The 25,618-nt window shown below is 49.1% G+C and overlaps 1 protein-coding gene across 1 annotated transcript in view; it reads left to right on the top strand.

Annotated features, from left to right (window-relative positions):
• LOC123759293 (tripartite motif-containing protein 59) overlaps positions 1-25,618 on the top strand; it is a 127,914-nt gene that overhangs the window by 12,665 nt on the left and 89,631 nt on the right. Inside the window, exons 2-3 of the mRNA XM_069334985.1 lie at positions 17,071-17,141; positions 22,259-22,960. Of these exons, the coding sequence (XP_069191086.1) occupies positions 17,136-17,141; positions 22,259-22,960 (708 nt within the window). The 5' untranslated portion in view covers positions 17,071-17,135. The remainder of the gene's footprint in view (positions 1-17,070; positions 17,142-22,258; positions 22,961-25,618) is intronic.

Raw genomic sequence — 25,618 nt, 5'->3', positions numbered from 1 at the left:
AGGTGCGTAATAATCAACGAAGTAGTCCATGGTACAAAGCACGACTTTGCTCTCGTTGCACCAGCTACAGACAGATTTTCGTTTCCTGTTTCATCGTTCTGTGTGCTTGCAAATAACGCACTCTCGTGCACCTTTGGCTTTAGTACTTGTAGGTGGTATGTAGCCAAGCTTGTAAAGCATAAGGTAGTATTGAAACGATTATAGGAAAAGCTCAATTTGTAAGGTAGTCTTGAAAAGATCGCTTTGTAAGGTCCCACACAGGAAGAGATTCAGCTAGCCTCAAAGAGTGTCCATCAGTCAGGAAGAGATTCAGGTATTCTTGAAAATATCTATGGACAATACCACCATGGAAGCCGCTAACACTGTTCATCTATGCTACTTGTATCAGATGCATCATCACTAAACGCAGAAAACGATTCATCTATATAAATTGGAGATGGTAAGGGTGGGGCTCAGAGCTACAACTGGATACGCTCACTGTATCATCCTCATAGGTGCTGTATCACTGGCATCCGATTGTTAAGCCCTTATTGCGCCTAGCTTCACCTATGTTATGACCCTTATGTTCTTCAAACAATAGGGTCTGACTTGCACCGACTGAGCGCAGTCTTTCAACACCGTGTCGGACAGGTGTTTGGGAGCCAGAGGCACGGGTGCCACAAATGGTTGCTCACTCAGTACTAACCCAGCCAGCAGCCCTTGTCTTTCATATTCGTTATAGCAAAAGGTTCGTTCAGTGTTTGTTGGGTAGGCTGCTCCATTATGACAATCTTTCTTTGTTTCAAATGTGTTCCATTTGTTTTGTATTTGTCACTTACGTCTCAATAATGGAGCAGCCTACCCGACAAACACTGAACGAACCTTTATGGCATATGTCCATTTTTCAAATTGTTTCAACAGTTTTTATTTTTTTTTATTTAAGAAACATGGAGCAGCCGACCTGTAGACCACCGAACGAACCTTTTTGACATTTGTACTGGTTTTCAAAATTCTTAATTTTTTATATTATTTACGTTTTCTGGGGGGAGCCCCGTCGGCTCCCCGGAGCTTTACCAGGCTGATATGCTAATGTCAGACTTTGGCATCAATCATGTGTATGGAGTTCTAGGGCCTATACCGGGGACCACGGCCAGAACCTGGCCCCCTCAGAGAGGCAACGGGAGCAATGGCCTATAGAAACCCCCGTGTGGTTGGAAGCATTCTATGTCTGCCATCGACCGAGTCAAGCATCCAGAAAGGTAAGCATTCTAAAACAAACCCCTATTCTGGTGAAAATTGCTACCTAAAGCTGAATTAGTGGATAGAACTCATCAACAGAAAACAAGCAAACTAGTATGACGTCATACGTCACCGCGCCGCTGTCTGCGCAGCTCCCCCCTCCCCGGGAGGGGGAAGGGGGAGCCCCAGACCTCCCACGCCGGCTATCCACCCATCAGTTCTTCGGCTGATGCTATAGGCACCGGTTATGTGCTCCGGCTCCAGTGGTTGTTTCAGCACTGTACCTAGAGTGTGGTGTCTGTTTTCTAGGTGGTGCGTGAGCCGGGAGTGATTCTCTAGTACTCGGGTTGCATGTGCCTAGGGTTCCCTTCCCTAGGTGCCCTGTAAGTACTACCCTTGGGGCTTGGGGCCACCTTCCACAAGTTCCTTGGGTCCTGCCCCTGCTTGGCCGTTTACTGCTTGGTTTTCGGCCGCTCTTTGTGTGCTCGGGTGTTTTGTCTCCCTTGTTCGCCTTAGGGTAAGGGGCTGTTTTTGCACTGGTGGGGCGCAGGGTACTGTGCTGCTTGTCTTTACCAATCATGGCGGCCGGCTCTGTTCCGCTTGGGTACGCTGTCCTCTTGCGGGGTTTTCTTTTTGTTTATCTACCTGGTGGGGGGGGGGGTCTGCCTTCATTCTTGCCCCCTTGTGTTCCGAGTATTTTCTGGTGGTACCCCCTGCTAGGTCCCCGTGAGTGTACACGTCCCGGGGGTTCAGCTCTTAGAAAGTTGTTTGGTAGCTTTGGGTGCCGGTTAGCAATACCCTGCCTGGGATTACCTGAGCGTGAGTCCTCTTATAGTAAACGCTCGGGACCCCGGGAAACCCCTGGGGGCGTGCGGGTCCGATGGATGTGACCCCAGAGTCCCCTCTCGCTTCCAGCGAGTTTGAGGGTTGCTCTCACCCTATGTCTCTGGGTGACTCTCTGTTTTGCCTCCGTCTGCTGCCTGTGGGGTCGGTGACACCTTCGACCCGGAGTCCTGCGAGTTTGGTTGCTCGTTGTGGCTCGGTTACCCAGTTGTGCTGACAAAGCGGGTGCGGGCAGCAGGGGCGTTGCACTTGAGCCTTGGTGGTGGCAACGTTCTCGTGGTTTACTCCCTGGGAGGCCCGGGGCTGCCCCGTTTTGGTTCGTTTTGGGACTTGGGGGTGTTGGTTGCTTCGGTTCCATCCACGCCCCTTTGTCTTTTCCCTGGATCACCCTTCCTGCCTGTATCCGGTTCCTTACCGTCTGTAGGTTCGGGGCGGGGTTTTGATGGTGTTGAGACTCGGGCAGTCTCGGGGAATTCCCCTTCTGGGGTAGTGATGGGGTCCATTTGAGCCTGTTCCTCCAGCCGTGTTGTAAGAGTCTGCCAGTGGGCTCCCTTCCTAAGTGTTTTCACGGCTGCCCCGGTTTTCTGGTACGGCCGGGGCTTTGGGGGAACGGCTCGGCCCCGGGGCCTGTCGTGTAGGTTCCCGGGGCTGGGGAGGGGCTGACTTGGGGGGCCTTGGCCCCGTTGGACCCCGTGGGGGTTTTTCTCCCCTCTAGGCGGGGCTTGTGGTTACGCGGAGTGGGGTCTTTCCTCCCCACTTGCCGTACGTGCTGTTGGGCGTCGGCCCCTCCCCGGGCTCGGTTCCTTGGCCTTTTGAGTCGGTTGGTTCCGTCCTGTAGGTGGATGTTTCCTTCCACCCTTTTTTTGGGACGGTGTTTTAGTCATGTTTCCCCGTTCTTGGGGTTCTACGTGACTTCTGGTCTCGGGTGCGCCTGCGCCTTTGTGTGCCTTCGGGACTAGGGTTGGCTTCTGTGTTCTCGAGGGTTACCTTGAGGTGCTTCCGGGGCTTAGTGTCCCTGCGGCCCGGTCGTCGACCAGGCCTCCTGGTTGCTGGACTGATCAACCAGGCTGTTAGACGTGGCTGCTCGCAGCCTGACGTATGAGTCACAGCCTGGTTGATCAGGTATCCTTTGGAGGTGCTTATCCAGTTCTCTCTTGAACACTGTGAGGGGTCGGCCAGTTATGCCCCTTATGTGTAGTGGAAGCGTGTTGAACAGTCTCGGGCCTCTGATGTTGATAGAGTTCTCTCTGAGTACCTGTTGCACCTCTGCTTTTCAACGGGGGTATTCTGTACATCCTGCCATGTCTTCTGGTCTCATGTGATGTTATTTCTGTGTGCAGGTTTGGGACCAGCCCCTCAATTATTTTCTACGTGTAAATTATTATGTATCTCCCGCCTGCGCTCACGGGAGTACAGATTTAGGCTCTTTAGTCGGTCCCAGTAATTTAGATGTTTTACCGAGTGGATTCTAGCAGTAAAGGATCTCTGCACGCTCTCCAGGTCAGCAATTTCTCCAGCTTTGAAAGGGTCTGTCATTGTGCAGCAGTACTCCACTCTAGAGAGCACAAGCGATTTGAAAAGTATCATCATCGGTATAGCATCTCTAGTGTGAAAAGTTCTTGCTATCCAACCTGTCATTTTTCTTGCAGTTGTGATGGCTACTTTATTGTGTTCTTTAAAGGTAAGGTCTTCCGACATGAGTACACCCAGATCCTTTACATTGCCTTTTCGTTCTATGTTATGATTTGCCTGAGTTTTGTACGTGGTTTCTGTTTTTATATTTTCAATTTTTCCGTAGCGCATGAGCTGGAACTTATCTTCGTTAAACACCATATTATTTTCTGTAGCCCATAGAAAGACCTGATCTACATCTGATTGGAGGTTTGCCATGTCCTCTATGTTGCCAACTCTCATGAAAATTCTAGTGTCATCTGCAAAGGATGATACAGTGCTATCGGTTGTGTTCTTGTCTATGTCCGATATGAGGATGAGAAAAAGTACTGGAGCAAGCACAGTACCCTGGGGGACTGAGCTCTTCACGGTTGATGGGCTGGATTTTATTTTGTTGACTATTACACATTGGGTTCTGTTAGTCAGGAAATTGTAGATCCATCTGCCTATTTTCTCAGTAATTCCTTTTGAATGCATTTTATGTGCAATAACACCATGGTCACATTTATCAAAAGCTTTTGCGAAATCTGTGTAAATTACATCAGCGTTTTGTTTGTCTTCCGTAGCATCTAATGCCATTTCATAGTGGTTCAGCAACTGCGACAGGCAAGAGCGCCCTGTTCTGAAACCATGTTGTCCGGGGTTATGGAGATACTGTGATTCCATGTATTTTGTGATCTTACTTCTTAGCACTCTCTCAAAAATTTTTATGATGTGCGATGTTAGTGCTATCGGTCTGTAATTTTTTGCCTCTGCCTTATTTCCTCCTTTATGGAGTGGTGCTATCTCTGCTGTTTTTAGTATGTTAGGGATAACGCCAGTATCTAGGCTTTGTCTCCACAGAATGTGAAGGGCCTGCGATAGTGGTTTTTTACAGTTCTTGATGAATATGGAGCTCCAAGAATCCGAGCCTGGTGCAGAGTGCATAGGCATACTCTTTATGGCTTCTTCAAAATCAAGTGGGGATAGGGCGACGTCTGATATATGATTTGATGTTGGTATCTTATCCATGAAAAATTCATTTGGGTTATCAATCTTTAGTGCATTTAATGGCTCACTGAAAACAGTCGTACTGCTTCCTCAGTAACTCGCTCATTTCTTTGTTGTCATCGGTGAAAGTTCCATCTCCCTTTCGCAGGGGCCCGATACTAGATGTGGTTTTTTATCTTGATTTTGCATAGGAGAAAAAATATTTCGGATTTCTCTCTCTTTCACTGATGGCCTTTTGCTCTCTTTGCCTCTCCTGGGTTTTGTATGATTCTTGTAGCTTGAGTTCAATTGTTTCTATTTCTCTACCTAACCTTCTTCGCCATTCTTGAGATAGGGTGCGACTCTCAAGTTGTTCCGCGATTCTTTTTCTTCGCCTTCCCGGGTTCGGGAAGGTTTTTCGCTACTTCCCGCATTATTGGAACGTCTGTCGGCTCCTCGTCCTTGTCGCCGTTTTGGGCTGCTTGTGGCCCGGTTGGGCTGCTTGTGGCCCGGTTGGGCTGCTTGTGGCCCGGTTGGGCTGCTTGTGGCCCGGTTGGGCTGCTTGTGGCCCGGTTGGGCTGCTTGTGGCCCGGTTGGGCTGCTTGTGGCCCGGTTGGGCTGCTTGTGGCCCGGTTGGGCTGCTTGTGGCCCGGTTGGGCTGCTTGTGGCCCGGTTGGGCTGCTTGTGGCCCGGTTGGGCTGCTTGTGGCCCGGTTGGGCTGCTTGTGGCCCGGTTGGGTTCCTTTTTGGGCTCTGTCTTTGCTTCGTTGGCCGGTTTTATTGTTCCTGCTTACTCTTTTGGCTACTTTTCTAGTGCAGTAGTCCTGGTTGGCGCCTTCCCGCAGAGAGGGTTGTGCGGTTCGGCCAGCGTGTCATGCGCATGCACCGTAGAGTTTGTTTTGGTCTGGGCAGTGTTTCAGTGCTGGTGTTTTGCACCCTTTTTGCTACAGTGCTTCGTCTCTCGCTCTTCTCCCTGGCTGCAGTTTGTGCCCCTTCGCTCCGGGGGTGTCCTGGTTCCCAGTTGTGGGGAGGACGCCGCGGTTTTCCCTGTGTCATGGGTGTGGGCCGCCTCCTTCGTCTCTACCTGCTCTCCTCCGGGTCCGGCCGGGTCCGGCTCTGGCGTCTTCACCTGGCGGTGCTCCCAGGTTCTTCTGGGCACGGTCGAGTCGTGTCACGTTCATACCACCGTTCGCCAGGTGAGTTTCTGCGGTCTAGCGTCTTTTGGCCGGGCGCTGGATGCGGTGTTGTTTATATACCTGTCTTTATTTAGGTATATTTTTGTACGACTGAGACCGTTCGCACACCAGTGACTGTCCCTTTTTCAACCCTTCCTGTCCCCCTCATGTGCATGTCCAACCCATGCTAGAGTCATTCTGGGGACCCACCTTTTTTCATGTTGTGTGGTGTGGGGGTTGTGGGGTTGGTTCTGTACTCACCTGGTAAGGCTCCTGGCTGTGCTTGCAGGGTTTGAGCTCTGGCTCTTGGGTCCCGCCTATCTGGTAGAACTTGCGGGATAGTACCAGTGGAGTGCAGTGGTGCTATAGGCACACTTGGTATAACCATCAGAGGTCTGCGGTTGTTACATGACCTACTTGTGAGCATAATCCTTATTGCTGGTAAGTCCGTGGACTTCCGGAGCATGCTAGCCTGTTTTCGAATAGATGTTTCGGCCCATCCTGGTTGTGGGGGTATGTGGGCCGGTGGGCCGCTCCAAGCAGCTGCCAGGTGGGCCACCCTCTGGCCGGTCTAGCCTGGCCTCGGGCCGGGCTTGGGGTGTAAATGAGCTCCCAGTACCCCATCCAGCAGGTATCGAGCGGGGTTTCTCCGCCGTCGGTCGCCTGATGTGCAGGTTTCTGGGCCTGCTGGGTTTTGTCGTGTGTCTGTTGGCCCTGTCTGGGGGTCTGCCTGCTCCGTTCTCTGCCTTTGCAGAAGGGAGTTGCTCTTTACATGTTGCATGTTGCGGTGGTGCCTGTTGCTGCTGCTGCACGTGTGCATTGGTACCGTGTTATATGGTGGCATGTCCTTGTTCCTGTGTCCGGTTGTGGTGTGGCACTTTGCTGCTGTTTTGTGCCTGGGGTTTGCGTATGGGGGTTTGCTTGTTGTTTTTCGTGGTCTTTGGGTACCTGTTTTGGCCCTCTCATGTGCGTGGGGGTTTTCTGTCCCTGCCTGATTGTCCACCCCTGGTTGTTTTCCTGGGGTTTTTGTGCTTCTGCTCTTTCTTCCTGCCTTCTCTGCAGCAGGGGTGTTCTGCGTGTGTTCCTTGGCTTCTTGGGCGTTTTTCAGCCTGTGTCCTGTGGTGTGCTTCTTTGTCGGTCTATTGCAGTTGTTCGTACCCCTTGGTTCGGGTACTGTTCTGGCGGCAACCCTTCCGCCTTCTTTGGTGTCCTGGCTTGCCCTGCCGGTTGGTTTTTTTGGATCTTGCAATGTCTCGCGTCGGGCCCGTCGTTTCTGAACTCCTAGCGGGCTTGCTTGCTTTGGGGAGTTTTTCTGTTCGGCAGACGTTCCATCTCCTTGTGCCGCCTGGGTTTCGGTGGTCGCGCCCGAGATCTTCCCGCGGCTCCGCCTTTTCCTGGGCTCGGAGGGGCCTTGTCGGGGCTGTTTATGTTCTGCCTCGCGGTCTCGCCTCCGGTTGGTGGTCGGGTGGCTTCGTGGTAGGTGTCCCACCTGCGTGCTTCTCTTGGCGGCAGTATGGGGTATTTTGGCGGTCCTTCCTTTTCCTGTCCCTTCTTAGGTGGTTACTCTTGTTAGCTTGGTTTACTCTCGGCTTGGTTTTCTGGTGGGGGTTGGGGGCCGTCGTCTTGCCACATACTGTCGCCTCTTCGTGCGGCGCTGGCGGAGCCGCTTCTGCTTGCTTTCGGTCTTGGTGTTGCTTCTGCACCGTTAGTAAGCTGTCTCGTGCGTCGTTTCACCTCCGGACTGTTCGTGCGCCGCTTGCACCATCCTGGTCTCTGGTCAGCATGCTCTGTCTTCTTCTCGGTTGGTCTTCTCTTTCGGTTCCGGTGTTTTTTCGTCGGTTCTTTTTCTTTTTGGCATTTGCCTCTGGGGGTCGGGTCGCTGAGTTTTCTTGCTCCTTCAGTTTTAGCGTTTTGGTTGTTAGGTGGCAGCAGTCTCCATCTTCTCTGGTGCAGGGTGGGGCTGCTGCGTTCTGGAGGGGTCCAGGGTTTGTTGGTGTTTCGTTGGTCGGGCTGGGGGTGTGTCATGTTTTGTGTTCAGTGGCGGCCCTCCGCTGTTTGCGTGCCACGGCGTCTGGGTCCGGAGCGCGTTTTGCGTTGATCCGGTTCTGTTCTTCCAGGTTCGCGGGTGATGGTGTCCCGGGTTGTCGGCCGTATTCTTGCGGCTAAGCTGCCTGTGTTCTTCCCTCATGCCCGAGGCGTTCGTGGCTTCGCTGCTCTCGCTGCCGTCTGGGCGACGTGTCCTTGCGGTCTTTCGGGCATGGAATTTTGGTGTTAGTTCGGGGGCCTTGCTGCTAGTTGTTATCATGTTGTTCCTGGGACTTTTCGGGGCTGTGGCGCCTTGGGTTGGCATTTGCTGCCGGTTGTCTCGCTTCCGTGGGGGGTGCGTGGTGTCTGCCTCCCAGTTCCGTCCCTTTGACCTTCCTCTGTGGGTAGTTAGCTCCGGGGAGCCGACGGGGCTCCCCGCAGAAAACCAGTGTTGAATGTAATGAAACGCCATTTTCTGGGTGAGACCCGGAGGCTTCCCGGCAACCCTTCCTCCCTCCGGTCGGCGGTTTTTCGCGTGTTTTGACATCCAGCCTGAGAACTGATGGGTGGATAGCCGGCGTGGGAGGTCTGGGGCTCCCCCTTTCCCCTCCCAGGGAGGGGGGAGTTGCGCAGACAGCGGCGCGGTGACGTATGACGTCATACTAGTTTGCTTGTTTTCTGTTGAGGAGTTCTATCCACTAGTTCGGCTTTAGGTAGCAATTTTCACCAGAATAGGGGTTTGTTTTAGAATGCTTACCTTTCTGGATACTTGACCCGGTCGATGGCAGACATAGAATGCTTCCAACCACATGGGGGTTTCTATAGGCCATTGCTCCCCTTGCCTCTCTGAGGGGGCCAGGTTCTGGCCGTGGTCCCCAGTAGGCCCTAGAACTCCATACACATGACTGATGCCAAAGTCTGACATTAGCATATCAGCCTGGTAAAGCTCCGGGGAGCCTCCGGGTCTCGCCCAGAAAATGGCGTTTCATTACATTCAACGCTGTTTTTTTGTATGTAAGAAACATGGAGCAGCCTACCTGCCGACCACCGAACGAACCTTTTGCTATAAAACAAATGAAAAATAAATATTGAACACATTTGAAGAAAGGAAAATGTCATAATGGTTTGTTGAGTGTATATGTAAGGTAGGCTGCTCCATTATTGAGACATAAATGACAAATACAAAACAAATTGAACACATTTGAAACAAAGAAAGATTGTTATAATGGAACAGCCTACCTGCCGAATACCGAACGAACCTTTTTGACATTTGTTGTATATCAGACATTTCATTTCTTTTTTCCTACAAAAACGTCAATGCTTTGCAACATCTCAGCAGTCACCCCTTTATATCCCAGCATCATTAGCATCTTTAAACAAGAACAACATAATTTATGTGCATCATCAGAGGCGTCTAAGAATGTGCAAGAAGCAGCGCGACCCCACCATGTGGTGTTGACGTTACTCAAACCAGCGTTCGCCATACGGGATGATTTGACGCCGATCGGGCCGTTTGTTACCCAAAATGTTCGTCTTTTGGGGCGATCGTTATGTGAGGTACCACTGTAGTTCTAATTCATTAATTTACTTATATGTTTTAATAAACGTTGTTTGACATTCGTACTCGAGTATGTGAAAGTTGTAGGTCAATGTGTGTTGGAATGATGTCAAGAAAAAATAACCCTCAAAAAACAAAATATTGGGATAATTGTAATGATTTAGGGGATAAAAATGTATACTTTATAAAAGTGATAAAGCCCTAATCTGGTCCCTAATCATCAAAACTGCCTAAAGAGACAAAGAAAATAGAATTTGAAATCTGTGAAAAACTCAGTCGAAAAAATTTAAAGTCCCAAGTTCTGCCAGTTGTGACTGATTTATTTGATAACCAATTTCATTCTATCTTGACATAGTTAGGGATGGGTATGCATTCTCTAGGATGTAGAGGTTATAACAACATCAGATAATAAACAAATTGGAAAAAAATATATACCCCCCAAAAAATATTTATTAGACTTTGGTGAAAGTAACAGATATTAACATTAGGCAATGCATTTTTATGATATATAACAAAATAGGGCATGATAATATATTCATTATTATTGGTATTATTATGTATTACTCAGCAATGCTATACAGACACCAGCTGCATATCCACTTTGTGGACACTTCTTGCTACTGTTCTTCTTGTTTATACATTGGACAAGTACTCACATCTCCTTATTACTGCATTACTCCTCAGTTCCAGTTAATAGGAGCTGTTCTCCTTATCAATAAAATGTTCTCCTTTAAAAAAAGTTGTCTAAAATACATTTTTGAAAATATTGGGATGAAACTTTCATGATGCTTAAGCCAATAAGTTGATTTGTTTAGCATTTAATATTAATTTTCACATAATTCAAATATTTTTTGCCCAGCCCCAGCTTTTACAGCCCAGGCTGTAGCAGCTTTAGGGTTAATGCACGTGGTTTGTATTACCTAGGCTGTCAGAGAGGGGGGAGGCAACCGAGAACCCGCCCATACCCCCTTCCCCATTCCTGCCCACCCTCCTTAGTCCTGCCCACCCTCCTTAGTCCTGCCCACCCTCCTTACTCCTGCCCACCCTCCTTACTCCTGCCCACCCTCCTTACTCCTGCCCACCCTCCTTACTCCTGCCCACCCTCCTTACTCCTTCCCGCCATCCTTACTCCTGCCCACTCTTTTTAAACGTGCTCACCCTCCTAACGTCTGGTAAAAGCAAAATAGCTAATTTTCTGGGGGGGGGGGGGAGCCCCGTCGGCTCCCCGGAGCTTCCCCGGAGCTTCCCCAGGCTGATATGCTAATGTCAGACTTTGGCATCAGTCATGTGTATGGAGTTCTTTGGCCTACTGGGGAGCACGGCCAGAACCACGGCCCCATCAGAGAGGCAAGGGAAGCAATGGCCTATAGAAACCCCCGTGTGCTTGGAAGCATCCTATGTCTGCCATCAACCGGAACAGGCACCCAGAAAGGTAAGCGCCTCAAAACAAACCCCTATTCTGGTGAAAATTGCTACCAAAAGCCGAACTAGTGGATAGAACTCCCCAACAGAAAACAAGTAAACTAGTGTGACGTCACACGTCACCGTGCCGCTGTCTGCGCAGCTCTCCCCTCCCCGGGCGGGGGAAGGGGGAGCCCCAGACCCTCCACGCCGGCTACCCACACCTCAGTTCTTGAGGTTGATGCTATAGGCGAAAGTCGTGTGCTCTGGCTCTAGTGTCGCTACAGCACTGTGCTTCGCGTGTGGTGTTTGTTTTTGTGGGTGCGAGAGCCAGGAGTTATCTTCAGTACTCGGGCTACATGCCTAGGGCTGCTTTACCTAGGTGCCCTGTAAGTACTGCCCTTGGGGCTTGGGGCCACCTTCCACAGGCTCCTCAGGGTCCGTCTCTGCTGGTCTGTTTTATCTTTTCAGTTTTTCGGCATCCTGTTGGGCTCTTGGGTGTTCTGTTCTCCCGTGTTACCTGCAGGTAAGAGGAAGTTTGCACTGGTAGAGGCGCAGGGTGCTGCACAGCTTTGTATTTCCGACATAGTGGCCGGCTCTGTTCCTTGTGGTTCGCTGTCCTCTTGCGGGGTTTTGTTTTTCTTTTTGTTTTTGCCTGGTGGGGGGTTCTGCCCTATTATTCCACTGGTGTTTGCCCTTCCACGGTTCTCCTCGGTGGCACCCCCTGCTAGGTCCCCGTGAGTGTACATGTCCCTGGGGTACAGCTATAGAAGTTCGCTTAGTAGTTTTGGGCGCAGTGCCCTGCCTGGGACTACCTGAGCGCGAGTCCTCTTAAAGTAAACGCTCGGGACCCTGGGAAAGCCCTAGGGGGCGTGTGGGTTCGATGGATGTGACCCCGGAGTCCCTCTCGCTGTGTGCGAGTTTGAGGGTTGCTCGGTCCCCTTGTCTCAGGGTGACCCTCATTGTTTTGGCCTCTGCCACGCTGCCTGTTGGGTCGGTGATACTTTCGACCCTGAGTCCTGTGAGTGTTGCTGCTTGCTTGTGACTCAATTTACCCAGTCCTCTGATGATTCTATTCAGGTACAGGCGTTGCAAGCTAGGTTTCGTCTCTTGCAACGCGCTCGGTTGGTTGCTCACCTGGATGCCTCGGGGCTGCCCCGCTTTGCTTTTCGAGACCCGGACTTGGGGGTGAGGGTCGCTTTGATCCTGGTTCAGTCCGTACCTCCTCGTCCTTCCCCTTCTGTTCGTTCTGGTCCCCCCCTCCCCTGCTTCCGGCCCCGAAACGTCTGAAGGTTTTGGAGTCGGAGAAGGGGTTACTTGATCTCGAGACTCGGGCAACTTCGGGGGGTGCCCCTTCTATGGGGGGCGGCAGAGGCATCCGAGTCTTGTCTCTCGGCCGAAGCTTCTGGGTCTGACCAGTGGGCCCCCTTTCTTCCGGCTTCTACGGTGCTCCGTCCTTGTCTTGTGGGGTTGGGCTTGGGGAGAGGACTCGGCCCCTGATCCTGCGGTGAAGGACCTCATAGCTGGGGAGGGGCTGACTTGCGGGCCTTGGGCCCCGCTGGACCCCGCCTGGGGTTTTCTTTCCTCTGAGCGGGGCTTATTGTTACAAGGTGTGGAGTTTTCTTTTCCCCCCCCCCCCCTCTGCGTACGAGCTAGATTTGGTGTCGGCCCCCTCCCTGGGTTCGGTTCCGTGTGTTCCCGGGTAAGTTGGTTCTGTCTTTCCGGAGGTTTTCGGCTTATTGCATCCAACCTGGTGTGGTGCGAGCGGCTCTTGCAGCTTACCTCCTGCATGACCCAGATTATGCCTTGGAAATGGATCCGTCCGAGTTCAGGTTTGGGACTTCGTTCCCTTTCTGGCTCTGTTACGAGGTTCTGGAATCTTCCTGGCTAGCGGACTTCCCCCTTGTTTGTTCTGGATTCTTGGCATTCCTTCTGTCGTTTCCGCACGCTGGAGTGGCAGGAAGCTTCCACGGTGCTTCAGGTTTTCCTGGGGGGCGATCTTGAGTACCTGAATGAGTGCTTGTTTGCCCCTGCCCTTCCCCGCGATGTGGGCGTGGTTCAGCTTCATGTGCAGGTTCCTGCCCTTTCGGCGGCGCTCATAGCGGAGGACTTGCATGCCCGGGGCCTTTTGGCTTCGGCCTTGGGGTTCTTTTTCCTCCTGGAGCTGTCCTCAGATTGGCTCATGGAGGATGTGAGGACGCTTGGGTCTGTCCCAGGGTCCGGCGCCTTGTCCTCGGCAGCGCGTTCGTCCGCTGCCTTGTTGAAGCTTTTCACGCCGATTTTGCGGGATACGGTTTCCCTGTTTTATGCTTCCCGTTTCGCGTGTCGGCAGGCGGTGCTGGGTTCCTCCGTGGAATCTGCTTGGGCTCTGGCTCTTAGACGGTCTTCACCTTTTTGTCCTCTTCTGTTTGAGGAGTCGGCCGTGGCACAGTTTATTCAGGCTACGTCGTCGGCTTGTCGTCCGATGTCGGACTTGTTGGTTCTCCGGGAGTCCCAGGGAGGGTCTTCCCGGAAGGGTTGTGCCAGGGCTCGGGGTTCTTCTCGTTGTGGTAGGCCACTGGTGTCAGGTTCGGGTTCGGCTCCTGCTTCGGACCCGCCCTCATCTGGTCGGTGCGGTGTTCGCTCTGTGCGGGGTTCTGGGTCTCATAAGGGGAGCTGGCCCTTTCGTGGTTTGCCCCATTGACAGGGCGATGGGGGGGGGGGAGCGGCTTGCGCTGTTCGCCCACGCCTGTTCCCAAGATTCGTGGGCGTTTCGAGTCGTGTCTGTCGGCCTGCGGTGGCGTTGGGGGGGTCGGGGCTGGCAGGGCAGGTTTCTTCACCTGCGCTCTGTCAGGTCATCTTGGAGTGGGTTCGCTTGGGTGTCGTCGAAACAACGTTGTCCCTCAGATGTGTTTCCCATCTGTTTCTGGTCCCGAAATGGGACTGCGCGGACCTGCGGTTCATTCTGGACTTGTCCCGTCTGAACCTCTGGGTTCATTGCCCCTCCTTTCGGATGACTACGCTGTCTCAAGTTCGGCTCCTCTTGGAGCCGGGAGCTTGGATGGTGTCCCTAAACCTCCGGGATGCTTATTGGCGTGTCCCGATTCATCCGCGGTTCAAGGACTAGCTCAGTTTTGTTGTGGGGCGTCTGAGTTACCGCTTTCGTTGTCTCCCATTCGGGTTGAACCTTGCACCTCGCGTGTTCACGTGCCATACGCGGGTCGTGGTAGCCCGTTTGCGTCTCCTAGGTGTTGGCCTACCTCGACGACTGGCTGGTTTGGGCTCCCAGCCAGTCAGCTTGCTTGCTAGCCAGGGATTTGGTTCTATCCCAGCTCGCCGGGTTCGGGTTGTTGGTGAACTGGAGGAAGTCCCATCTGGTCCCCTCTCAGGTTCGGACTTGGCTGGGTCTCGTTTGGGACTCTTGGACTCCCTCCTTGTCTCTCCCTCCGGAATCTCTCCTACGGCTGCGGTCCCGCCTTCGTCTGTTTCTTGTGGGCCCTCGGGTCACCCGACGGTTGCTCAAGGGGCTGTGTGGGAGCCTCAACTTCGCGATGGTAGTCTACCCACCGGGTCGGGTTTGGCTTTGTCGGCTGTTCTGGTTCCTTCAGGGTCACCCCTTCTGCCTCTCGCGATCACTGGGTTCGACCCCTGGGGGCCTTGCGTCGGCTGCTGTGTCACCGGCTTCCTCTTCGGGTTTTTCGGGGTTCAGTGCCTTGGCGCCTGCCTGAGCCCTCGCTCGATGTGTACACGGATGTGTTGTCTCTCGGTTGGGGCTTTGTGACCAGTGCTCACCAGCAGGCCGGCCAGGGGCGCTGGGATCCGTCCTTCTATCGATCGAGCTCACAGCACGGTGCGGGAGTTCGCGGCAGTGTGGTATACTTTTCAAAGGATTCGGGTCGCCCGCGGATCGACGATTCGGCTCCATTCGGACTGCTCTCCGGTGGTTCATTGCCTGAACTGCGGGGGTTCAATGCGGTCTTTGTCTTTTTGAGGTTGGTCGCTTCGGGTGACTTGTCTGCTGAGTTCTCGGGGTTTGGCTCTCCTGGCGGTTCACGTACGGGGCGTGTCCAACATCTTGGCTGACGGCCTGTCTCGCTTCGTTCCCCTCTCCATGGAGTGGATGGTCGATGACGTTTCCTTCCGTTGGCTTTGCCAGACATTCGGGCGCCCCGAGATGGACCTCTTTGCGTCGGCGCAGTCGCAGTGTCTTCCCGTGTATGCGGCGCCCTTCCCCGATCGCGAGGCCGTCGGGGTCGATGCCTTTCGGCTAGACTGGTCGAGGTGGGGGTCCTGTACCTCTTTCCCCCGGTTCGGCTGTTATTCCAGGTCCTGACTCGCTTGTAGTCTTACCAGGGAAGAGTTGTCCTTCTGACCCCTTGGTGGCCAGCCCAGCCTTGGTTTCAGGCGCTGCTTGCTCGGTGTCCGAACCCTAGGAACCCTAATCTGCGACTCCGCCTCTTTCAGCAGATTGGGCTGGTACGTCACGTAGCTGGTTTGATCTTCTCCTTGAGTCTTCGCGTATGGTTTTTTTGACTCGAGTCTATCATCATCTCTATGGTGATCAGGTGGCCTCTTTGTTGGTGTCCCACCTGTGGGCTTTTTCTCGGCGACAGTATGAAGTTTCCTGGCGGTCCTTCTGTTTCTTTTTGCATCTTCGTTGTGTTAGTTCGTTGTCTGTTAGGGTGGTCTTGTCCTTTCTCTCTTGGTTGTTTCAAGACCGTCATCTTATGCCTAACACTCTCGCCTCGTATCGTGCAGCGCTGGCAGAGCCGCTTCAGCTTGCCTTCGGTATCGATGTTATGTCTACGCCGTTTCGCAAGCTGTCTCGTGCTCTGTTTCACCTCTGGCCTGCTCATGCGCCGCTTGAGCCGTCCTGGTCTTTGGACAGAGTGCTCGCTTACCTTTCGTCTCCTCGTTTCGTAGTGGCCCCTTCGGTCTCTTTTCTTGTTGGCATTAGCCTCTGGGGGTCGGGTAGGGGAGCTTCATGCTCTCTTCCGGTGCAGGGGTTTTTGCTCTTTTGGTCGTGGAGATTGTTTTGTTCGCTTGCAGGCGTCTCCTTCTTTTCTGGCGAAGAATGAGACTGCTGCGTTCCGGAGGGGTCCGTGGGTGGTTGATGATTGGTTGGTCTGTCCGGGGATGCATCATGTTTTGTGTCCGGTTGCGGCACTTCGGCGTTATTTGTGCGCCACGGCTTTTGTGTCCGGGGATGCGCTTTGGGTTGATCTGGTTTCCCTTCTTCCCTGTTTGCGGGTTCAAGTTTCCCAGGTCGTCCGCAGGGTTATCAAGTCCAGCCAGCCTGCGGTCTATCCCCGTGCCCATGACGTCCGTAAGTTCGCAGCTCTTGCTGCCGTCTTTGGGAATATGTCTTGGTCTGATATTTGGGCGTGGGGTTTTTGGTGGTCGAAGAGGGTCCTGGCTGCTCGTTACCTCGTGAATGTCCCTGGGCCCCGTTGGGCCTGTGTTGCTTTGGGTCGGCGGTTGCAGCCAGTTGTCTCGACTTTGACTTGAGGGGTGAGCGACGACCGCCTCCCGGGTAAGTCCCTCTTTTTCCGTCTGTGGGTAGTTAGCTCCCCCCAGAAAACCAGCGTTGAATGTAATGAAACGCCACTTTCTGGGTGAGTCCCGGAGGCTCCCTGGCATCCTTCCCTCCGGTCGGCGTTTTTTTCGCGTTTTTGACATCCAGCCTCAAGAACTGAGGTGTAGGTAGACGGCGTGGAGGGTCTGGGGCACCCCCTTCCCCCTCCCGGGGAGGGGGGAGCTGCGCAGACAGTGGTGTGGCGACGTGTGACGTCACAGTAGTTTGCTTGTTTTCTGTTGGGGAGTTCTATCCACTAGTTTGGCTTTTGGTAGCAATTTTCATCAGAATAGGGATTTGTTTTAAGGCGCTTACCTTTCTGGGTGCCTGTTCTGGTCGATGGCAGACATAGAATGCTTCCAACCACACGGGGGTTTCTATAGGCCATTGCTTCCCATGCCTCTTTGAGGGGGCCCTGGTTCTGGTCGTGGTCCCCGATATGCCTAAGAACTCCATACACATGACTGATGACAAAGTCTGACATTAGCATATCAGCCTGGGAAAGCTCCGGGAAGCCTCCAGGACTCGCCCAGAAAATGGCGTTTCATTACATTCAATGCTGGTTTCTTTTATTTAATTTTCTAAACATATACTATGTTTTGGTGGGAAAAATTTAGTCATAGAAACCTTAAATTTGTTTTCTTTTTCGCCTAATAGGTAATACTGCTTCCAGTCTCTGCTCGGCTACCAAGGACAATAGCAAACACAACTTCTACTCATTAATGATGGTAAAGACAATTTTATTCTTGTTGTACTATTAGTATGTGTGGGCTATCATGTTGATGTCAATAATACACTCACCATCAGATTCAGATTCTTTATTCAGGTAAAGGTACATCCATTGAGTTACATACATAATGATGGATTTAAAGATAGAGATAGTACATACAATACTTAAAGCCACTAGTACTCACAGCGTTTCGGGCAAGGTGAAGGGGGAAAAAACACTTAGACTAAAACTTAATAGTAATTGAGCTTAAAGTATAAATTGCATTGAAAAAAAATAAAAAAAAAGGGGAGGGGGGAACAAGGCAGAGAAAAACAATTATACAAGTTGGTCAACAAAAAGCATTGATTACAATAATAAGACATGGGTTGACATTTAGGGGTAAGGTAGGTTACATGGAGTTTATTAGGTAGTTTTGAGTTTTTATCTTAAACTGGTTGAGAGGTACAGTCTTTGACATGATTGGGAAGGTGTCAAGGTTCTCACCCATTCCTACCTTATATGGTTTGGGGCCGTTCCCACGGGTCTTCGCCCCTCTGTACCAGATGCCACTGCTCACCCCGGGGCTCCCCAGTCCACTAAGGGCTGGCCTTATATATATACCCCTAGCGAGTAGAGAGGTTCAAGTCTACCTGTATCACACCTGAACCTGCCCGTCTTGACACTGGGACACTCTCTCTTAGATATCTGGTCTGCTCGAGGTCGCCAGCTGGGCGTTTATACTCGTGACCCGGCAACACTTCAGTGGTCTCATTAGTTATCTTAAATCAAGGATGCAATCTCATGTGCAGTGCAAGGCGACATAAATGGTTTCACTCAAAATAGCCCTAGAGAATGGAGGCTCACTCAAACACATTGGTAAGATTAAAAGTTTACTGAAGAAAATATATACACTTGCAATAGGATATAATATAGGTAGAATTGTCCGATGGCAGTAACACACTTCTTGCTCCATCTCTAGCAACACTGTCAGCTAACTGGGTCCACTCTTCCGTCGGCGGGCACACACCTCGCACTTACCTCAATCGTGAAGGGATCCAGTTGGATGTTCAGTCAGTGCAAGATGTATCCTTTGCTAGTTGAGCTGGACCCTAGGCTACCACATAACTGTTCTGCGGAATGCAAGAAATTTAGTTTCGGCACTCTCAAATCTAGTTGTTTTACAATTTATATATAAAAATTTCAGCTCCCAGACAGGCCCCCCACTTGTTATGGGGTACGTGGTTGTACTCAGAAGAGCCAATATGTATCTAAAATAGTGGGATAGATAGGGCCGGCTCCCCAAGGAACAAAGGTTCCTAGTAATGATTCTGTTTTAAATTACAGGTCTGCTGTCTAGTAGCTAATCATCTACACCACTTCAACAGGATGAATTGATACTTCTCATAATCTAACTTATTTATTAAAACCCTCTAATAACCCCCATATCCATTAATACAATAAATTTCTTTACCACTCTACCTTACGTTAAACACCTTGGTCCACATAGACAGGATGCAGAGTTTACAATTACAACTAGGGTAAAGACTACTTGGAGTAGGACACTAGTAAAGGCTCTAGATAGCCTGGTAAAACTTGAGCACACGTGGTTTTACTAAAACACCCTAGAGTAATCTTAGGGATATAAACACTAGCTTAGGCTACACAAGAACTTAAGTACACAGTTTTGCCAGAACACGGTAACACAGTATTATACTTATCTTAGATAATAAATGTAGAATGAGGTAAGGGAAAGGGAGAAGGAGGAGAACAGAGCCCACGCGGGAGAGTGTGAACACCACAACAGCCAGAACCAGAGAGAGCGAGAGCAGTCTCCTCCGCTCTCTTAAATATGCTGCTGGGAAGGGTGCCTAGCTGATCGTTCAGCCATAAACATAACAAGTCTTCACCAACATTCATTACTAGTTACTTTAACAGTTCTAAGAATAGCTGGGAACTAGTTCAATATTATATTTAATAGTCAACAAGCCCAGTCTGAATAATCTGAGTAACAAGGTTCATCTTACGTATGGCAAGGAAGACTGAGACAAATACGCATCAGGTATGAGAAGCCTTGAATATAAACATTATTGCTAATTAAATATCCCTCTTACACAACTATTTGGAACTTAATTTGACCTCTGGTTTCTGAATGGGAACCCAGGGTCATAACAGCGGCATTATTTTCAGTATCTATGGCATATTTTACAACATTTTTTCACGGATGTGGTACAATGTGTGGTCACTTGATGTTTTATTATAATACAACTGGTATAAATTTAATATTTTGTCACATATTATTGTCACATGTGCACAAAAATGTTTTATATTTCAGGAAATATGAAATTTATTATGAATTGTTTTCACTATATACACTTACTCAATATGTAGATGTTTTTACACCAGTATCGGACATTTAGAAATCCTCGAGACTGTGATACTCGTCAAAACATTTGACATAGCACAATGGGACCTTTCATGCTGTGCACCAAGTTAAGACCAATTTTACGTTTTTGTTCCCTCTTTTTTGTGGTCTTTCATACAATGCACTCACGCTGGGCTACTGCACGCTTTCCAGTTGGTGGTAAATACCTTACATTGTGTGTCAAAAAGGCGTCCTTGTAAGCGAGCCTGGGTGTGGGAGCATGGTGCAATGTTGGGTTCACAATGGGGCCTTTGTATGCCAGGAATTGGTTTGACAAACTTTTCTAGTAATTGTCTCTACAGTAAAACTTGAACGCACAGAAATTTCATTTACCATCTGTTTTGACAAAATACGTATTGTAACTGTTCAGCATTATTACATCAACAAGGTGGAAAAACATCTTGGTTCACTTCACTGTTTTCTGTACACACTCTACTGCCCCCACCATCATATCACATTTATCCACCAAACGCATGTTGATGTTATCGTCCAAAACACAATCAGGCTTATAGATTATTTGTTTTGTTGTTCTGTTCACCTTGCCACTGTCCACCATTGTACCATCGTAAATGGTGGTCAACATGTTCACTTCATGCCTGTCTTTCCACCGCACTGAAAGCATTGCACCAGTTTTTCTTTGCTCGTAATCACCAACCTGCATAGCAGTGTGAAACACTGGCATTTTCCTTTGTTTTGCCTTCACTGTGCCACACACACCAGTTCTATTATCAAGCAAGAACCTGGTTAGCAAGGGACTGGTATAATAGTTGTGTATAATATGTGGCTCTTGTTCAGATATGGTGCAAGCAGTGACTTCACCACACTACCCGAGAAGCCATGATTGTTATTAGCAGGAATGTCTACACTTGTACCCGTATACATTATCATGTGTAACACAGTTCCTGTTTCACAGTCACAGAGTACACAGAATTTAAATCCAAATCTGAGGTATTTTGAGGGAATATACTGCTTGAAGGCAGACCGTCCTTTGAAAAGCACAGGGGATTCATCAGTCGCCAGCTTCTGAGCTGGTACGTAGAAATCTCTGACTTTCAAACAAGTTCATTCAGGATGTGCCTCACCTTCCGAAGTCTATCATCTTCAGTCTGGTCTTCATTATTTGCAAAATGAAGACACCTGAGGATTATCGCAAATCGGTCTCGAGACATATATTTCCTAAACAATGGTGTTGGAATAGTTTGGTCTTTGCTCCAATAATGGTCTAGTACGTGTTTGACACAATGCTTCATTAACATACACATACATTTCACCTAAAGTTGTATCTTTCCATCGCTGTAATCGTGAAAAATCGGATAACTCCACACCATTGAGATCAGTCGTATATTTGTTCGTTTCCTGAACAATATGCTCCATGAGCAGCTCGTCAAAATATGCAGTAAAGTAGTCCATTTCACACATACCTGTATTATATATCACGCCATGAGTCCCAGGAAAGTCAGTGGTAAGGCTCAACATATGAAAACCCATGTAAGGATGCCATAGAGCTGAAACAAGAGTACAGAATGTCTCTTCCTCAACAATTAAGAAAATGTGTGCAGCATGGGAAGAATTGCAAACCTTTGCTGAAACGACTCACCCAAATCAAGCTGCTGTAGGCCGTTGCCTTAACCTATTCAATGACACTGTGATGCATCATTACAGACAAATGTTAAAATGAAGGGAAAAAAATATCTTGACAAATTTGTAGTGAGACAAACAAGCACTGAACCACAACCAGGTCCTAGTGGTATTCAGGGAAAACGTAGGAGAGAGAGTACCCCAGAGAAAATATCACTGCCTGATGTGATAATGGAAGGGGACTCCCCTTCCAAACAGTAACAACTCTCCACCTCCCAACTCATCACTATTGTCCATATGCCATCAAGAGCCCTCCATAAAGGTAAGATCAACTTAGGTACTGTATTGTAGTTAGATAAAAACATTGTATTCAGTATAAAATGTATTTGTATGTTAATATTTTGGAGGGTGGGGAACGGATTAATTCAAATCCCTTTATTTCTTATGGGAAAAATCGCTTCGACTTACGATATTTTGAGTTACGATCCGTCTCTGGGAACGGATTAGCATCGTAAGTCATGGCCCCATTGTAATGGGTTTGTTCCCATTTCCAGTTATAACATCATTCATGTTGTTAACAATATCACCAATTCCTGCTCCCGAATAGCAAACCCTTAACTTGTTCCCCCTATCCCTGGCACAAAACATTTTAGCCAAATACCTCGCCTGGGAATCTCCCACAATGAAAATTCGCTTAAGTACTCCCATTACTTTGTGAGCATCTTGAGGGACTTGCGCTCCCTTCGTTGTCTTCCCTTTCGAGGGACTAAGACCAACTTAAACTAAGAATACTTGATCTTTCCTCCATTATCACATACGATACATACATTTCCCTCCATTATTCATAAGAAAGTAAGGACGGGTTTTGTTAGTCTGTAATCTCGGGTACGGCTTACAAGCAGCCCTACTGCAATATGTTATCTAAAAATATTATCCTATACTCCGGGATATATTTATAAAAAATATTGGCCCTTCTGTGGATATGTTAATCTGTTAGTAATATTAACTCTGCTCTAGAATAGCTAATGCAAAGAATGTATATAGATATTATGCAATTTGTATTAGTAAATAAAGTACTGTAATATTACTTTTTTGTTGTAAATACATCTAGTTTAAGCAAATATTCTTTTCCACAGGATAACAAGCCAGAGGAATGTTCAGTGTGTTTTAACGATTATGATGACAATCAGCTACGCCCTCGCACACTGCCGTGTGGCCACACATTCTGCTCCCAGTGTATTGACAATGCTATCAAGAATGGTCAGCTGTCCTGCTCCACCTGCCGTGCCCAGCACGCTGCCACAGCTGCCACTCAGTTCCCAATTAGCTATGCTGTAGAGGCTTTAGTTAGGAAACTCAAAAATATCCAGCTAACAACTGAGGAAGTAGTGCCAGCAAAACCTTATGAAGGTCCTGCCAGAGGCATCAGTAAGAAGTTACGTTCCCTGGTGCAGGAGCAGAAGAGCATCATCAGCAGCCTCATTACTAGCTGTAAAGAGGTACTGTCCCAGCTGGGGGAGTACCGGGGGCAGCTGGGGGACTGGAAGACTCACCACCTCCAGCTCCAGGACAGACTCTATGCTCTGGTAGAGCAGAACGAGTCAGCAATGAAGCTCTTGGAACTGGAGGATACCAGTGTGGTGGATATGACAACACAAGGAGAGGAAGGGAAAACTCAGCTGCAGGCCATGTTGGGAAGCCTCGACACAGTCAACACCCCACAGGAGGTTGACACAACCATAGACACAGCTGATGGGTGCAGCATGAAGGTAGAAGATTGGCTCCAGAAGTGCCAGGAACTCTTCCCTAATGTCAAGACTGTCCACACCTCAGTGAAGGTACGCTGCTGAAGGTCACATTGTTCTCACCCAACTGAGTGTAGTATTGCCTCTATATAAACATTTTTTGACATGGAGACACATCATGATGAGAGTTGACTTTATATATAGGAAACTTTCTGAGGGAAACCTCGTTGGTTCCCTGGAGCTATCCAGGCTGATATGGATATATTAGCTTTCTTGAATCAGTCAATGTGCATGGAGTTCTTACCTACCGGGGACCACGAGCCAGAACCTGGCCCCCTTAGAGTGGCACGAGGAGCAATGGCCTATAGAAACCCCCGTGTGGATGGGAGCATTCTGTCATTGATCAGGTTGGGCACTCAGAGAGGTAGGTGCCCCAAAACAAAGCCCTATTCTGGTGAAAATATTGCTATTAAAAGCCGAACGAGTGGACAGACAAAAATTGTCGTGCTCCCCAAACAAAAATTAGCAAATGAGCATGACGTCATCACATTGCCACGCCACCGTCTGCCCAGCCCCCCCTCCCCAGGAGTGGGAAGGGGGAGTCCCAAACCCTCACGCCGGCAATCCACCCTTCAGTTCTTGACTGATGTGATAATGGCGAGGTCTTGTGTCTCTGGCTCCTGAATTTGTCTCAGTTTCTGTGCCTTGTGGCATTGTCTGTCTCTATGGGTGGTGTGCTAGCCTGGAGTAATATTCTTCAGTACTGTCTCCACTCGATCATCCGGACTATATGGGAAGGACCCCCAGCCGGATTAGCACGTTTTTCGGATAATGGTACTTTTTCACCTACGAGTCCAAAACTAACCATTTCCAACTATTTTTATACTACAAATAACATAATTTGAATAGACATGCCACATAATTATTAAATATTCAACTAGAAACCTCAACTTACCTTTTTGTTGTTCGTCTTCTTGATTGATGACTCATCTTGAAGTTAAAAATTCTTGACAATTTACGTAACTTATAGTAACACAACACTAAAATTAACACTTAAAATTACTGTACAGTTCATTAGGCAAAGTTAGTTCTCACTGTCTGCTGAGGATGCCTCACTGGTTGAAGGCACTTGGGTTGCGTGTGCCGCCTCACTTGTTGCAGGCGCTTGGGTTGCGCGTGCAGCCTCACTTGTTGAAGGCGCTTGGGTTGCACGTGCCGCCTCACTTGTTGAAGGCGCTTGGTTTGATTTTCGTACCATATATGAATCAAGTGTTGCTTGCCTTCTGTGTTCACTGGCCAGTTGTATGATCAGCTCTTTTGTTCGCCTAAGGTACGGATACATGTTTCCAACCTCTGGATGAGCACAATTTGATGAAAAATTTATTAATCCGTCAACATACGTCATGAGTGTACTGTATTTCGTGGTCATTGGTGTTGGTTCTTCACTGCCTTCTTCATCCTCTTCGTCCACCTCACCAGTAACAGACTGTAAAATCTCGTCTTCACTCATCACACCATATCCTGGATCATTGGCATCTTGTTCAAGCCAATCAACCACATCCTGTCTTTCTAAGTTTTCGCCGGCATTTCTAAACATTCCATGGATTTCATCTGTAAATCCTTCAAAATCCATTTCTTCATCATTTCTGACCGTAGACGTGAGGAGTTTTTTCCAGGATTTTTTCAAAGTCGATTCCTTTAATTCACTCCATACCTTGGCCCAGTTATAGATGGCTTCCTTGATTGTATAGTTCTTCAAATTCTGAAGGGTTTTTTTAGCCCTGTTATCCACACCGAGTTCAATATCTTCCGGAAGAGGCAAAACCACCAAAACTTCGTTTAGCATTTTTTTGGTGTACAACCTCTTCGTAGCACAGATAACTCCCTGATCCATAAGCTGAATGAGAGAGGTTGTGTTAGGAGGAAGTGCCATACACGTTATCTTGCCATCATGTGAGGTTAACGTGTTAATTCTGGGGTGGGCAGGCGCATTATCAAGCAACAGTAAAGCCCGAACTTCGTTTGGCCTTATTTTGAGTTTCTTAATTTGATAGGCACGAACTTCCCTGCAGAACACGTCATGAAACCAGGAAAGAAAGATCTCCTGTGTAAACCATGCATTTTTTGAGTCATAATATTTCACTGGCAGTCTGTCCATGCAATGCTGCAAGGCTCTTGGTTTCTTAGATTTGCCAACAATTGCACACGTGATTCTGTCTGTGCCGTCGGCATTCGCACACATCATGGCTGAGAGCCTGTCCTTGCAAACCTTACGTTCTGGCACACAACCCTCACTCCTCATTGCTAGAGTTTTTTCTGGTAAACTCCTCCAATACAACCCAGTTTCATCTGCATTATAAATTTGATACGAATAAATATTATTTGCCACAATATATTCTCGTAATTTACGTTTAAATGGTTCTACACTGCTTTCATCTGCACTCAGTTTTTCACCGACAATTTTCCTCTTCACAATATTGTGCCTACCCTTGAACCTTGCAACCCACCCTTCACTCGCTTCGAAATTCTTTATTCCAAGGCTTTCAGCAAATCTGCTTGCAGCATTTTGTATTTCTGGGCCGCGAATTGTCACGCCAACTGTGCGGTGCTGAGCAAACCACTTGTACACAGCCTCATCCAACTGCACATGCATCGAAGTTTTCATAGTTTTTCTACCACAACCTCTGCTAGTGCTTGCACCTTCACTTTCACAGGTTGAAATGAATTGCATAAGTTTCTCTTTTTGTTTCC

This window comes from Procambarus clarkii, chromosome 32 (assembly GCF_040958095.1).
Source record: "Procambarus clarkii isolate CNS0578487 chromosome 32, FALCON_Pclarkii_2.0, whole genome shotgun sequence".
In the NCBI taxonomy this organism is placed as follows: Eukaryota; Metazoa; Arthropoda; class Malacostraca; order Decapoda; family Cambaridae; genus Procambarus; species Procambarus clarkii.
Note: the sequence above shows the minus strand (reverse complement) of the source record. Positions and strands in the feature narration are given on the sequence as shown.